The sequence below is a fragment of the Catharus ustulatus genome, chromosome 12 (genome assembly GCF_009819885.2).
Source record: "Catharus ustulatus isolate bCatUst1 chromosome 12, bCatUst1.pri.v2, whole genome shotgun sequence".
NCBI lineage: Eukaryota > Metazoa > Chordata > Aves > Passeriformes > Turdidae > Catharus > Catharus ustulatus.
In genome coordinates this window covers 13,470,368-13,485,816 of record NC_046232.1, presented here as the reverse complement: position 1 = coordinate 13,485,816, position 15,449 = coordinate 13,470,368, and the positions used below count along the sequence as shown (strand labels likewise).

General features: G+C 46.2%; 1 protein-coding gene across 2 annotated transcripts in view; it reads left to right on the top strand.

The window, feature by feature from the left end:
- WDR93 (WD repeat domain 93) overlaps window positions 1-15,449 on the top strand; it is a 69,117-nt gene that overhangs the window by 10,021 nt on the left and 43,647 nt on the right. The window contains exon 16 of one of the 2 annotated variants that reach the window (XM_033070284.1): window positions 977-1,277. The exons of the other annotated variant lie outside the window; for it this stretch is intronic. Coding sequence (XP_032926175.1) covers window positions 977-1,088 — 112 coding nt within the window. The 3' untranslated portion in view covers window positions 1,089-1,277. Of the gene's footprint in view, window positions 1-976; window positions 1,278-15,449 lie in introns of those variants that run through there. 2 annotated transcript variants of the gene reach the window in all.

Genomic DNA, 15,449 nt, shown 5'->3' with positions numbered 1-15,449 from the left:
CTGTGTGCTGTGAGATTTGTGTCTGAGTAAGGACAGCAACCCAGAACCCTTCCACCTCTCCCTTCTGTCCTTCCTAGAACAGCTTCAGCTCTAAGTCAGGGTGCAAGTTCTAATGTGTTTTTGTGCAACACAGTTTGTGCAAACTTGTCAGGGAGTATGATCCTCATTTGTTTGCTGTAGATCCCACAGCCAGGCAGAGCTGGCATCTCTTTGTACCTCTCTCGAGCCCGGCATTCCCGGGTTCATGTGATGTTGAAGCAGGTTTGTGCTGGCGGTTCCTCGGTTTGAGAAGGTCCCCGGCAGCCTCGGGGATGGTGCATCGTGTGGAGGCGGTCATTAGATGGCACTGTGACATCTCTTTTTGGGGCCCTTTGCCTTGAGCTCTGTTGGAAACCTAGAGCTAGATCCCTGACAGTGTTTTGTATCTTCTTTTCACTATGCTCTAATTCTCCAATTTGAAACGAAACAGGTGGGTGCAGGTGTGACCTTATAGCACATACTATCTGGTAGCCTTCCCTAATTCCTTGTGTCCAGGGTGAATCCTGTGGAGCTGTCGGGCTGGTTAAGTGCAGAAAAGTTCCATCCTATGCTACCAGTCAGCAGTTCTGTCCCTCCTTCTCAAGAGGCTGGAGAGGAGACCCTCATCTGCCTGATAGCAGAAAACTGGGGAGTCACGACCTCCAGGGATATATTGCTCCCTGGGAACCGAGAGCTGAAGCCAGAGCAGTGCAAATACAACTGCAGTGATTCCTGTATCTACAGAGATCTAGAGACAATAGAAATTCAGAGGTCCTTGCTGTCAGGAACAGTGAACTGAGTATTGATTGGCATGAGGGAATTACTGAGGTTTTTTGGACACAGGAAGTAGAGCTGCTTAATTGGTAGTGAGCCCCAGGGCCCCTTGGGGGTGTTGTCTGAGCACTGGAGGAATGTCAGGGACTGTTTTTGTTTGAACCACCCTTTCCCCCCATTTTAGGCAGCAGATACTGCTGGAAATGGAGGAGCAGGAATACTGGGATTGTCTGCAGGCACAAGCAGCTGCCATGGACAATGAGAGAGAGAAAGTGAAGCGAGAGAAGAAGCAATAGCCAGCCTTGCATCCTGAGGGCCAGGCTCAGGATCCAGCTCTGACATTTTGATAGACACTATTGCAGTCATCTCTCTCCCAGAGACCTGGATTATCAGAGCAATCTGGTGTGTTACAATCTGGTATCAGCAATCAGAGCAATCTGGTATGCCACAATAATACAGTGGACCTTAATAAAGCCTCTCCTTCATTAAAAGTCTCTTGCTCTTCATAGGATTGGCATTTTGTCAGACTCTCATTTTCTGACCTTGTGTTGGTGGAGCTCACCAGTGGGTCTCATTTTCTGCTCCTACCCAGATGGACAACCATCAGCATCCTTGTCCTTAACCAGAAACCTGGTCCTTTCAGAGGAGGCAGCAAATTGGCTGTGATGCTGTCTTCCCTCAAAGCATAGCAGTGCTAAGCAGCAGTGACACTGCAGAGTGTGACAGGCCTAACACAGGATGTTCTGCAGTTGTTTCTCTTGACTTCAAAGCAGGCAGTTTTGGGATAAGACTGCTTTGGAATTGCAGCCTGGAAGGCCCATGAGAAAGCTTCAGTCTTTTTACAACTGATCATGCTTCCAGGATGACTGCCTAACAAAGAATCTGACAAATCTCCCAGGAACTACTCCAATCTGTGTGCATGGGGGACAATTTTTCCCCCCCAGATGCCTCCCATAAAGGTTCAGGAGAGCACCAAAAAATCACATGTAGGGTGCCAGGGATTCAGCACAGACTGTCCTTGTGTACATGCTCCAATTCCAAGGTCCCATTTCAGTTTTTCATAGCAAGTTGTCTTGTTTTGGGCTGAGTTTTGATGAAAGGTTTCAGCTCATCCTCTGAAAATAAAGTCAGCCAATCTGTTGGGGAGGTAGGAGGAGGGAGAAGCATTCCATTTGTTTCACAGTCTCAGATGCCTGGCTTTTCTGTGGAGAAGAACATTTGAATTGAACCTTCTATTTGCTACCTTTGTGCAGGCTCTGAGGGCTATAGTAAAAGCTTTTGTGCTGTCATTTTCCATCTGCCACAGATTACAGCTTCACAGCTCATCTGATTGTTACGGATATTGGGACTGGGCTGTGTGAGCTCCTGCCATCTGCCTCAGTGCAGAGTCAGGAGGGTGAGCCCACACCACCCTCAATGCCTGTCCAAACCGAGCCACATGGGTCAGCACTGAAGTGAACGAGGAGCAATCCTTGATCCTTCCTTCTGTTCTTGTTGTGCTGGCCGTAGAGCTTAGTTATTTTGTTTCTATGGTACTTTCAGAAACAATAGACCTTCTGCCATAGCCAGGCACAGGGGATTACTCAGGGCAGGAATTCCTATTCCTGCATTGCTTCCCATGTTGCAGAAAGCCAGCACAACTATTATGTGGCCCCTTGAGCAGCACTGGGTCTAGTTCTTGCTATTTGTGCAAATATAAAGGGCCTGGGGATCTGTGCCACTAATCCTACCCCATCTGCTTTCCATCCAGAAGAGGAGCAGGGCTTGCCTGGCATCAGAAGAGGCAGGAGAGGATCTGCTGAACAGTTAGATGTACTGGGCATCCACTAGTTTGTGTGTATTCCTCTCAAGATGTACTTGTTTGTTTGCAGTTAGAATTTGCTCTAAGATTCTAATCATGTGCTTGGCCAAGATAACTAGGAACTGGCAGACTCCACAGAGAAAGGAAAACAACAAGCAGCTGCAGGAGGCTGATGAAGAGCCTTTGTTTTAACTCATGATTTCAGCAGGGGACCATTTGTTTCCTGCTTCTTTGAGGGATACAGAAAAATTGGCATGATCAGTGTGTCGACATGTGTGTTGGTGATGGAGCTCAGTGCTGAGCTCCACAGCATGTCCTGGTGACAAACACAGCCACCTGATTGCTGGTTCAAAGACAATGCCCTTGGCAGCTCCCCTTTCATTCCTGGTCACTCTGTGAGCCCTAAGCAGCTGTAGGTCTGTTCCAGTTTCAGCTGTTCTGCTGCTGGAAAACATAGAAAGGCCTTGAGTAGTATCACATATATATATATGTGTATATATGTATCTCACCATCAGAAGATGAAACTGTGAATTCTGGCTGGCCCAGATCCTAGCTCAGTGCCAAGTTCAGTGAACTCGGAGGTGCTCAGGGTATAATAGGAGCAATTTGGCACTGTATTTAAAAAAAAAAAAAGTAAAAGAAAGTGAAAAGATCAGTTGATGGCTAGAGAAGGCTGTGAGGGAGAAGAGGAGCTCAGCTCCACAGAGAGGCGCTCAAGCAGCATCATTCCAGCAGAGACAGGCTCCTGCCCAGCCGGCAGAGATGGGTTTTTTTTCTGCACGAGAAGGGAGACGAGGCTGTCGTCTAATCTCACTAAATTATCTGCTGTTCTCTGCAAGAAGCCAAATGTCATCTTACTTCTTTGCATACTTGCTTGTGCTGTGAAGGCAGAGGAAATCAGAGGTTGATATGATCTGATTCCCCCGCTCCTGGGGCCAGCAAACGTTTGGGCTGCTTGGATAAGCCATGCCTGTGTCTGTTGGAAGGAGTGTGGTCCTCAGAAGAGCTGAAGTGCTGTGTGCCCTAAGAGCTGCACTCTTTATTGCCTGTGTTGCCAGTTTTAACAATCCACATATCCTGTAGTGTCTCACCACATAAACCTCAAGCCATGCTGAGAAGGAAGCTGCAAAGACCTCTGTGTCCTACCTGGGGGAAATCATGTCCCTGCAAGATTCTGTGGGACACACAGTGGTGCCTGGGACAGGACAGTCCCAGCAAGTGCTTACTTGGTTTGCTCTGGCAGCAGCAAGGGAAGGTCGAGCTGCCTCCCCTGTTCTACTAATGTGTGTCTAGATATAGGTAGACTATGTACTGCATCCCATTCCTAATTGCTGAAATAGCTCTCATTGTCCAAACTAGTGTTGCCTCATTACCTCTAATGCCAGTTCCCTGTACCAGGGTGCAGTTTCTCATCATCCTCTGAGCCCAGGCTATTGCTGTTGGATTGTGCTGCTCAGCCAAGCCATGAAGATCAACTCTTTTAATTCTCCCTAATGCATTGTGCCAAGCACCTCAGTCTGGTTTAATTTGTGGCTTCTGCAAACCCTTCCAGTTTGTCCCTGTTTCTATTTCAGTTTGATGGTGTCCAGTGTTTCTTGTGCTGCTCTGTCTAGGACCTGGTACAATATTCATGTGTGGTCTCACAGGGGGAGCCAGGTTCTGCTGGCCTTGATACCAGATTTTGCAAGAGCAGGACAATTGGCTGGGATGAGAAACAAGCCACGTTTTCAAGGCCAAGATACAGGACGAGGCTGGCTGAGCTTAGCTGAGTGCTCGAGAGATAAGAGATTTGCATGATGACGAGGGTGATGCTGTGTTTTGGCTCTTGCCCTGTGGATTTACAGGCAATCCATGCAGCTCAAGACAGACAAGGGCTTGTGCTCTGAGGAACTCACACCCTACACAAGCCAAGTGCTGTGCCTGGGGTGTAGAGGAGCAGACTCGTTGTGCTGTAGGGGAGGATTTGTCCTCACAGGAGCCAGGTCTTCACATGGCACATCTCTGTCAGGGCCATGTGCTGCTAAACCAGGAAAGCCCATGGTTTAAGAGAAGGGGAAGGAGAATGACTCATGTCACTGCAGGGCTGCAGATCAGACAGGAGGGAAATGTACAGTGTCTGAGTAGTGAATTGGCTGTGCTGCCAAGTTTGAAACACTTGCACTGCCTCAAGCTCGTCAGACTGAACAGCTCGTTTTGGTAGAAGCTTTGGGTCAGCCCACATGGGCAAACAGCTGCTCTTCTGCATGGGAAGGGCTGGGTTGTCAGAGGAAGAGGGAATAACTTTGTGCTGTTGGGAGGGTGTTCACAGGAAAAGGAGATGTGTAGGGGGAAAACAACAAGTCCTGCACTGAGCAATGAGGAAGATACGCTAATTAGGCAAGGAAGAGGAACCTGCTAGGTTGCAATCCTGACCTAACAACCAATTATAGGATAATACAGCACAGTAATACAGGGTAAACACTAAGTGGAGGATGCTTCTAAATTAATTCCTTTTTGAAACGCAGCCATCATTAAAAAACATCCGGCACCCTAATTCTGAACTGCCCATCACTGACGCCAGCACAGCCTGTGGTCAGTTGTCACAGCTGTTAAACTACCTGTGCTGTTTGAATCTGCACCTTGTTTCTGATCTGAATAGGTCATGTTCCAGCCTGTGGTCAGTTGTCACAGCTGTTAAACTATCTGTGCTGTTTGAATTTGTACCTTGTTTCTGATCTGAATAGGTCATGTTCCAGCCTCCAGCTTGCCAGGTCTCTGGAGATGGAAGAGCCCACCAGGAAGAGGTGTGGGTTTTGTGGAGGAACTTAGAAGCTGTGTGTGTGTGTGTGTAAAGCAGATGTAGGGAGACTACACAGGCTCCAGTGTCCATGGAGGACCTTAGCAGTGGGCTCTGCTTAGAGGTGAGGGGAAACCTGCACTGTCTGTGGAGGCAACATAAGCGTAGATTTCTGGGGAGTCACACAGCATCCATCAGTGGAGGGATCTCTCGTGGCCAGGGAGATTCACCAGGACAGGGGGCACTCCTGAATTCCTTCTTGCCCTGACTCCCTGTGACTCTCAGTTTCTAGAAATGAAATGGAATGGGTTCCTGAAGTGTTTCCCACACATTCTGCATTTGGGTCCTTTCTCTATTTGAAGGCTATAACACACAGAAGGAAATGAGAAAAGCATTTCACACAATTCCTGGGACAGTGCAGAGAGGCAACTGGAGCAAGGACACAAACCAGGAACAATACTTGCAATTGTCCAAATGGGAATGGAATGTTCAGTTCCATCACTAGTAGCTTTTGCTTTTTATGGATCTCCCCTGTGACAGAGTCCTGGCAGGGACTGAGGCAGTGATGGTGGATGAGACAGGACTAAACAGACCTGCCAGGCTGTACTTCCCTCCTGGTTCAATAACTCCTATCCTTCATGCTTCCCACTGAGCAGGCAGTGCCTATTATGGTTTTGTCATTTTTTCTCCTGGTCCTGTCTATGTGGAAGTTCATATTTTAGCAATTCATTTTCTTAAAATTATTTCTGCTAAAAGCATTACCAGAAGGTCCCTTGGCACTGGTAGATGTTTGCAAAGGCTGAATTGTGTTGATCAGCATTACAGACAAGCCCCCTTCCAGCAGATTAAATCAGAGTCAGTGCTGCTGAGTGGAGTAACAAGGGGTAAGGCAGCTATGAGTGATAAAAAGAGGAAGCTGTGAGTTATTTGGCTTTGCTATGATCACTTTAATCAGTGGTTTTCAGGAACAGGTTGTATTTTTCTTCAGTGCACATTACCAGTTGTAAATCATCATTCCTCAGGGATCAGAGACTGAAGTTATTTACTTGTTGGAACCAGAGTGAGCAGATAGAGACTTACACATTTCCTTTACAAAATGAATCTGAATCAGAAACCTTCCTCTGTATATTCTCCACCTCTTGAGGGAAAACCTGAAATCCAGATCTGGATTTTACACTTCCATTTCACTGTGATCACACTAATCCTAATCTTCCAGACTGGGGTAGAAACTATAAAGCCTTGCTGCCATTCAGGCTACCTGTCCTGCTTTTGTACTTCCATTTAGTCAGCCTTAACAGCACTTTTTCTTATTGAACACATTAAGACAGTCTCATTACAGCATAATTATTTTGTGCAAAGACATGCATCTTGTTGCCTCATACCAGAGCTTCTGGAGGGAAAATGCTAATGCAGCCTGCAGTTTGATTATCATGGTGGTGACAGTTGTTTTCCCGTTTAATTTTGACTTTGCTTTCATTCTCTGGGAGCAGACTGATGGCTGGAGCCCCTCTCCCTCTTTCAAAGATGCCATGCTGAATCTAGGAAATATTTAGCAAGGCAGTGGGGCAACACAGCAGACACATAAAAGACATGTAATGAAATACAATGAATTGTTGGTGAAAAGATCAGCCAATTAATGCTTTCAGCTGTTGCAGCACAAACCCCCCCATATTCCCTCCCCCAAAGGTAGATCAAGTGCTGTTATGAATTCCTAAAGCCTCTTTAGAGAATTTAAATGCATCCTCCAGCTTTAAGCTGTGGACTCACGTAGCATTCCAGCAATAATATTTTCCCAAGGATGAACTGTTCCTGAGCAGAATGGCCACTGAAGTGCATTTCATATGTAAGGGATTTTAAGTTAGCAGGAGCTTATGGTTCTATAAGTAAGGTTTCTATCATCTGTCAGAAAGCTAAACATTTCCCCAAGAAGTTTGTAAAAAACCCTGTGGTTTCAAATTTTCAATACAACCCCAGTGTTTTTTCACTTGTCTTTATTATCTAATTACACTCACAGGGTGAGAAAAGAATAAAAACTATAAGAAAGAAGGTTTGTTTTTATTTTTTCTCAAAGGAGAAATACCGCTGCATTTTGTTTCATTAGTTTAAAAAATGACAATCCTTTTCACTGAAATGGTCTTTAGAGCAAAACTTGTTTCGGTATTTTACTGCACATCCTCAGTACTGTAGGAAAGAAGAGATGTGGTTTGCAAAAGAAATTAATGATTTTGGATGCCTTTACCTCACACATTCAACTAGAGTTTCCTCTGTTTTCAGTGTCCCCCAAAGGCCTCCTTCAAATCAAATCAAATCAGAATGTCTTGAGATGAATCTTAGAAACACACTGGAAGATTTGGCTGTCATGCATGTGAGGAAACAAATTTTCCACTGCCCCTTAAACCTGCACTGGGCAGAAGCTGCAAGGGCCTTTGGGCAGTGTCAGTGCACACCTGAGTCTGTGACATGAACTGCCCTGGCTCAAAGTCACTCCTTGTGTGGCTTCCTGGAATGCGTTGACTTCAGTGGATTCACACCATGGAAAAAAATGATTTCCTGTTTAAATCAACAGCAGGGAACTTCATTGAATTGCAGCCATGCTGAGGGTTTGTAGGTGAATGGGGCTGAAATTGTGAGCACATCTGCAGTGACTGAGCCCACAGCCCTGGCTGGTGCAGCTCTGTGCTGGTGACAAGTGAATGACACTGGCAGAGACAGTGCAGCCAGTGCCCAGGCAGGGACCTGGAAACAGCCTCCCACTGGCAGCACGTGTCTGAGATAGTGTGGGGGGCTTGAACTAAATCTACTGGAAATTCAGGGGCCTTCTGGGAAGGATGCTGATGAGAGCAGGGAGCTGCAGGGTGTCTCTCTTTCAGGAGCAAATGCATTTTATGCAATCATTTCAGACCCCCTCTTGGCTTCAGTGCCCTCCCCACAACAGTGAGGCTGATTATTTGTGCTAATGTCCTCATCTCTGGTGAACAATATTGCTGCTATATTTAATATGAGAGAGGGTTATTACAGTATTATCTGGAATGAGCCATAACCATTATAGGTTGCTCTGTGTCTCAAAGCTAGTTTTAATTAAAACTGCCAATAACTTTGGAGGTGTTTGACTTCTGGAGTTGAGACAAAGGAAGAAGATGCTCAGGTGGTTTCATTTGGTTGTGAATGAATTATTAGAAGGGTGGAATCAGATTCATTGACAGCTGAGCCCTGCACTGTCTGTGCTGTCTCTGAGAGTCCCTAGAGCCTGACTGGCCTTTCCCAACATGTGTGGATATTTGGGAGCAGGTTATCATTTCCCACAGGCCCATGGAAGGAGATGTTATCCTCCCTCACACCACTCAGCTTGATTTTATTATGAGATAAGCCATGAAGTGGGACTTCATGTTGGCTGGGATGTCTTTTGAACAAACTCCTTGCTAGCCAGAAATAAAGAATAACTTCCATGTCCTCAGAAGTTGCTTGCTTTGAAGTAAATTCAGAGATTTTTCCAGTTTCCCCCCAAAGCTTCAGCAAGTCTGGACATCACACCTGCTCCATCAGCACGTGCAAAGGAACAGGAGGTCACATCTCCCTTTACCTGCTGCAAGCAGAAAAGCACCTCACAAGTGTGCTATTAAAAGACTGAAATGAACATGCAATTAGAGATCAGAGAAGCCTTCTGCAGCAAAGTGCTAATTACTCCAATCAGAGATTCCTGTGTCTCTCTTTACCTGTGCACATCAGAGTTCAAGCTTTTGACAGTCACAGCAAACTCGGAAAATCCATTTATATCCCCAGCTGATGGCTGGTGTAAGTGACATAATCGATGTGCTTTGCTTAGACCTCTGCCCATGTCCCACACAACATCAATGTGCAAACGCAGCAGAGGTGAGCTGGGGCTGAATTCAGGCACTTTGCAGCTGGATGCATTCTATGGTTTGGAACAATTCCCCCTTTACCATGTGCCACCACCACCTTCCCACCCTGAGACTGGGTCACATTCCTAGGAGGGAAAGGGAAAAGGATCTGGGATTTCATGCACTTGAATGTAATTTTGTGAGGAGAGGCAACTTCAACTCTAGAATCAAAAAGAAATAATGAAGAATTAAATAATATTTTCCTCCCACTTCCTCTGCCTGTGCTTTTTCTCCTCAATATCACATGGTATTAAGTTTCCTTTCCTGATGGAAGTCACTGGGCAATTTCCCCACCTCATGTACTGATGGGTGCCCTTCCGTGTACTAATACTGTAATCACTACCTCCAGGAGAAAAATCATCTCAGGTTTACCCTCACAGGAGTTTTACACTCAGATTTACAGCCTGTCCCTTTCCTTGGAGTGCAGACACAATACTCCAGCATTACATGGCTTGAATAATCTGGAATCCTACCAAGTCATCCATCCCGTTGTTGAAATAATATCATTAGATGCCTTTGTAAGAAACTGTATGAACTTTGGCTTTATTTTGGTATCTAATCAGTACAGATTGAGTCAGAATTAGCACCGTAATATGAGGAAAAAGACAGCATATTTGTTTGGGGAAATGCAGGCAGGAAACAATGGTAGGTGTGAGTGATATTCTTTCTTAGCTGTGCCATGAAACCATTTTTTCTGAGCCTGAAACTTCAGTCTTGATTTCCTTAATAGCCAATTCTTTCATTTTGTTCTCCTTGTTCAGCCTTAAAAGTTATTTACAAGGTACTTCTAAAAGCATGTGATTTAGGCTGCTCTAATGCTTCGTTTGTTTTTGTCTCATCAAATTGCCTGCTGACCTGCAAGTAGTGGCCAAATCAGACTGAAATTAAAAAGGTGGTGGAATATGCCCCAGTCTCTCCTCAATCAATACCCGCCTAAATTACTGCAAACCTGGAGCCATGGTGCACGTCATACATCATTTTGTAACCCCATAAATTGCTTTTAGCCACTCTCTTCTGATTTCTCTGTAATGGCCCTTCAGCTGAGATCAAGTGTAGCATCAGTTCTGCATCAGCTGTGCACCCTGCCCTGGGACTGGCTCACACTGGCCCTGGGATGAGCTCAGCCAAATGGTGAGAACTCTTTGATGCTGGTCATTTGGAAGCTGCTCTGAGATGCCTCCCCTCTGTGAATCACATTCAGAGAGCCCTTACCTGCCTGCCACAGACTGTGAAGTCCTGCCCAGGGCTGGCCTCTTACTTATCTCATCATTTTTCCAAGAAAGTGAGGAAGAGAGGTGAAGATGATACTGGAATTTGTTATTTAACCCCTGGATTACACGGTCCCACAGCACTAGTCCTTGCTATGATTTCTTCTGACTAAATGGAGCAGTTTCAAACCCCATGGGGACCTCCAAAAGCAGAACTCTTGCCATGGTCTCAGCAGCCACAGCTGGGGAGGTGGCACCCTGGGCAGTGCCCATCCTGCTCGTGGATCATCCCTTTGCTTGCACAGAGCTGTGTGTGACTGGGAGAGCAGGTGTCCAGCCTCCCCTCCTCCTGAGAGAGCCTGCAGCTTCTGCTGAGATGGAAGATCCTCACCATCTGCCAGTGCTGCTGGCCTGGCCACGCCACTCTCTTCCCTGCAGGGCTGTGCCTGTGTCACAAATCCTGCCCTGCCTGCAGAGCAGCACCTCTGCAGCTGAGCTGAGAACACGATGGGCTCTGAGACAGCTTGATGCCTTCCCCTGGCCCTTCCCAGAGGCTGTGCCCACAGAACTTCCAAATAACTTCAGAGAGATGAGTTAAGCCCAGCCCAACCAGAAGCAGGACCACTACTGCATCTCTTCACACAGGACTCCTGCTCTTGATGCCTTTCCCCAGCCTGGGCCCCTTTTCTGTGCTTGCTTGCACAGTGATCCCACTCTTGGGGGGAGACACCTTCTCATTCCCCATGAGCTGTGTTGCAGAGAGACATCTGCTCTGGGTGCAGCCCCCATGGCCCCTCCATGGGACACCCATGAGCTCCCACTCTTGGCATCCTTGATCAGGCCTGGAGGGATTGCTTTGTCTGACCAAAATGTGAAGACAGGTAACTAACACTATATATGGATTTTAGAGTTATACCCTAAAGCAGTACAGGATTTGAAAAATATAAAAGCTAAAATCCTAAGGCATCAGCTTCTGGGGTGACCTGCTGGGAACTCGCAGGCTCCTTGCTCCAGCAAATACAGGATAAAGAAATTGGACAGATTTTGCAGAGCTCCACTGAAAATAAATATTTTAACAAGAAAATAACGAGAACTTTAGAAGAAAAGGTTTAACTTATGGCAAAGAAAAGATGTGTCAGTGTGTGTCTGCTGAACTGCTGAATATGCTTGGCACTGAGAGCAGTTCCTCTTCTCTTGGTGCTTCTGTTCCACTTTTCCCTGGTGATTGTCTTAAAGAGCCATTAGGAGCTCTTGGAAGAGCTGTGGAAGATGCTGTAAATAAAGTACAGCCTTGGTCAGTGTTGGTGTAATGTGCAAGTGAAGTGATTCCCTGGGATAGGAGAGATTCCAGGGACTGAATTACTCATAAGATGCTTGAAATTTGTTGACTTGGTCTGTGTAACTTTTAATCCTCTGAAATGTCAATGTAGGCTGCAAAGAGCTCAAAACACTTTCAGATGTTCAGAGATGGTCAGAGATGAGCTTCCCTATCAGAACTATCAAACACCCCCTCCTTCTATCAAAACATAATATTTTTATAAACATCTTAACAGGAAAAACATGCCTGCTATTAGAGGGCAGAAATCCAAATGTCCTCTTTCAAGCTGGCATTTTAAAATAAAGTGAAAATTTCCATTTTGGTTTGTTTTCAGTTCTCCCAAGAGGAACGCCATCATTTCCCCACTGGAACAGCCTTCCTTTCAAATGATTTTTACTCTGGCAGAAAACAAATTATTCTCTTGGGGCAGTAGTTACAGGGTCAGTCTCAAAACACTTCTGAGACTGGGAGAAAATGCCATGTTCTCCCTGTGTTCCAATGCCCCCTTTGCTGCATAAGCCACGTGTACATGAAGAAAGGCACAAAGGGCAGTGTGTGTGTTGCAAGCAGTGGCAGAGCAAGCCACAAGTAACTGGCCTTTATTTTTCTAGGAACTTCAAACCAGATGCAACTCAAATCAAGCCAGGGTGGGATTTCCCAGCTCTGGCTGCTGAGGAGGAGAGAAGTGTGAACACTTTGAGGCTGCTCTGAGGTTTGCTGGACTTCTGCTGCCTTTCATCAGGAGGTGGAGGTTTCAAGGTGATGTGGAGAGGCCATTCCTGTGGCCTTTTCCTCTTGACAGACTTCAAGTGGATTAAGAGCTGCCCAGAAGTCACTGCACTTCACAAGCAACACAGTTCTGGATGTAGGGATGTTGGTGGTGGCATCAGGAGAGGGTGCTACTTGTCACTGTTATTTACTGCAGGGAGTCTAAAAGCTCCTCAGATCTTCTGTAACTGACTAAAATGCAATTCCAGCTGCAAAATTAATTCATTTTCTTTCCTCTCTGAATTTGAGGAGCACCATGCTATAAGGTGGGTAAGCCCTAATTCTTTTGAATGTATCTTTATTTGAGACTGCAGTATTTAAAACTTTCTGTTAATAAGAATAAAGAGGCCTCTTAATTAATAGAGCTTGTAATAGCCACAGTGGCATACAGAGCAAAATTTGACAAGAGAAATTACTTCTGCAGAAACATTATAATGAACTTGTGTGCAGATCACAGTACTGATAGGCATAATGTACTGCATCTGGTTTCAATTTGCAGGTTTGACCTCTCACTGAAAATGAATTTTAATAGGCAATTGACTTAAATAATTCCTATGTGTTCAAATCAATACTGGAACGTGATGGTTAAGCGGTTAAAATAATTGAGGTGTGTGAAAGGGGTTTTTAAATGGTGTCAGATTCTGCTCAGAAGGCTGCTGGTGGTGGAGGTGGGAGCTCAGGTCTGTGGCTGTGCCATCACCAACACACCACGTGTGGCTGTGACTTCAGCAGAACTGCTTTGGTACCTCCTGCAGCCCTCCCAGCCCCACTCTGCTCCCTCCTCCTGGAGAGCACAAGGGGTGCTGGAGCTGAGCAGGATGCTGTGCTCCTGGATTGCACAAGGGGTGCTGGAGCTGAGCAGGATGCTGTGCTCCTGGATTGCACAAGGGAGAGCACAAGGGGTGCTGGAGCTGAGCAGGATGCTGTGCTCCTGGATTGCACAAGGGAGAGCACAAGGGGTGCTGGAGCTGAGCAGGATGCTGTGCTCCTGGATTGCACAAGGGGTGCTGGAGCTGAGCAGGATGCTGTGCTCCTGGATTGCACAAGGGAGAGCACAAGGGGTGCTGGAGCTGAGCAGGATGCTGTGCTCCTGGATTGCACAAGGGGTGCTGGAGCTGAGCAGGATGCTGTGCTCCTGGATTGCACAAGGGGTGTTGGAGCTGAGCAGGATGCTGTGCTCCTGGATTGCACAAGGGGTGCTGGAGCTGAGCAGGATGCTGTGCTCCTGGACTGCCATGGGAGGGAGAATCCAGGTGCACACCCACGCTGAGCACACATTCCACCCCAGCGCCCTGAGCTGGCCACACACCCAGGTTTAGAGGTGCAGTGCCTGTGTGGTCTGAGTGAGTTCATCTTCTGCATGTGCAAACACAAACGTGTTCTGCAGAGAATTGTTTCTGCACTGGTCCACAAGAAGGTTCCCTTTGACTGTACAGCACAGCTGCTGCTCTGGATTTCATTCCTGATGTGTGGATAAGAGCAGGGGATGTCACACTGCACAGCAGCAAGTGCTCTCAGGTGTGTAGTGCTGTAGAATTTAATCCTGTGTACTAAAAACAGGGGCTGAAAAGTGAAGGGCAAGACAGCACATCATAGTCTGAGGCCTCACTCTCTCAGGTGGTGGCTGCAAACCCACCCTGCTGGCCACTGGCAAAATTGTGCCAGTGATTTATGAGGCAAAGAACAGTCCAGGGGTGTTTTTCCACTGCTGAAGAGTAAAACTCTGATGCTTTTATTAGATCTCTACAAACATATATTTTTTAATGCAAGTGTGCTTTGCTGCTGATTTTAGCCCTAACACTTTTACACTTCTGCATAGAAAAGGTTTTCTTTATCCATAAAGAAAACAAACAAAAAACCAAAAAAAAACCAACCAAAAAAACGAAACCAAAAAACCCCAAAACAACCCAAAACCGCAAACCACCAAACTTTTCCAGTTTGTGCCATCCCCTTCTTCTAGGCTGACCTCTCTTCTGTCCTCTTTGAAGGAACACAAATGTTTTGTCACCAAACTCACACATTTCTTCCTAGAGCAATCCAGGGGAGTGGGGTTAAAAGCTTTCAGGTAGGGAAGATGAAGTTTTTTGGTGCATTGAATCCAGTCCACCTGACAAATCACTAAGGGCCATGAATATAGAAGATTCTTCCCAGTCTCAGGGTGTGTGGGGGTTTGTAGGGTGAAGTGTATTAGTAGAGGAAGGACATAGCAGTGGCAAATGGAACTGCTTACCTGGATGGTAAGCTGAGGTGGTGTCTGCTCTGGCTTTTCTTGGGCTTGGAAAAGCTGCTTTTTTTTGAGGTTCAATCCCTTGTTGAGGGGTGCTGAGGAGCAGCAGAGGGCTTGTATTCAGGCAAGGCAAGTGAGAAAGCAAACCTCCTTGTGTGTGGTGAGCTTCTCTGGTCTTTCAGGGATCAAGTTTAGGTAGGGGATAGTTCAAGAGCTTTCAGCAGAGCTGCTTTGCTTGATGCTGGGAGAGTCAAATGTTGGCCTGAGTTTGAAGTGAGTGTCCAGGAGAGATTTTTCTGGTGTAAAATGCAGTGCTGACTCTGGTAGGTGGCAAATATGTCCTGGATCCTGGCACAATTTCCCTTCTGTTAGACATTTATATCAGGAAGAGGAGGCTGAGTGGCAGAGCTGGTTAATGTGCTTGCTTCAGGTTGAGGAATAGAATTGCAACGGCTGTGGGCTCTGGATTTTGTAATTATAACAAATTTAACCTTTTTGTGTTTTACCTGTCTGCTTCTTTTTGGCAACAGAGAGATGGAAATATGCCTGCATGGTTCAGCTTATAGAAAATAACAACCCCCAAAATTTACTGTTTCCTGAGGGTTTGTGATGATACTGCCTGGTACCTCAAGTGGGATGAGTGGCCTTGCAATGCTTCTT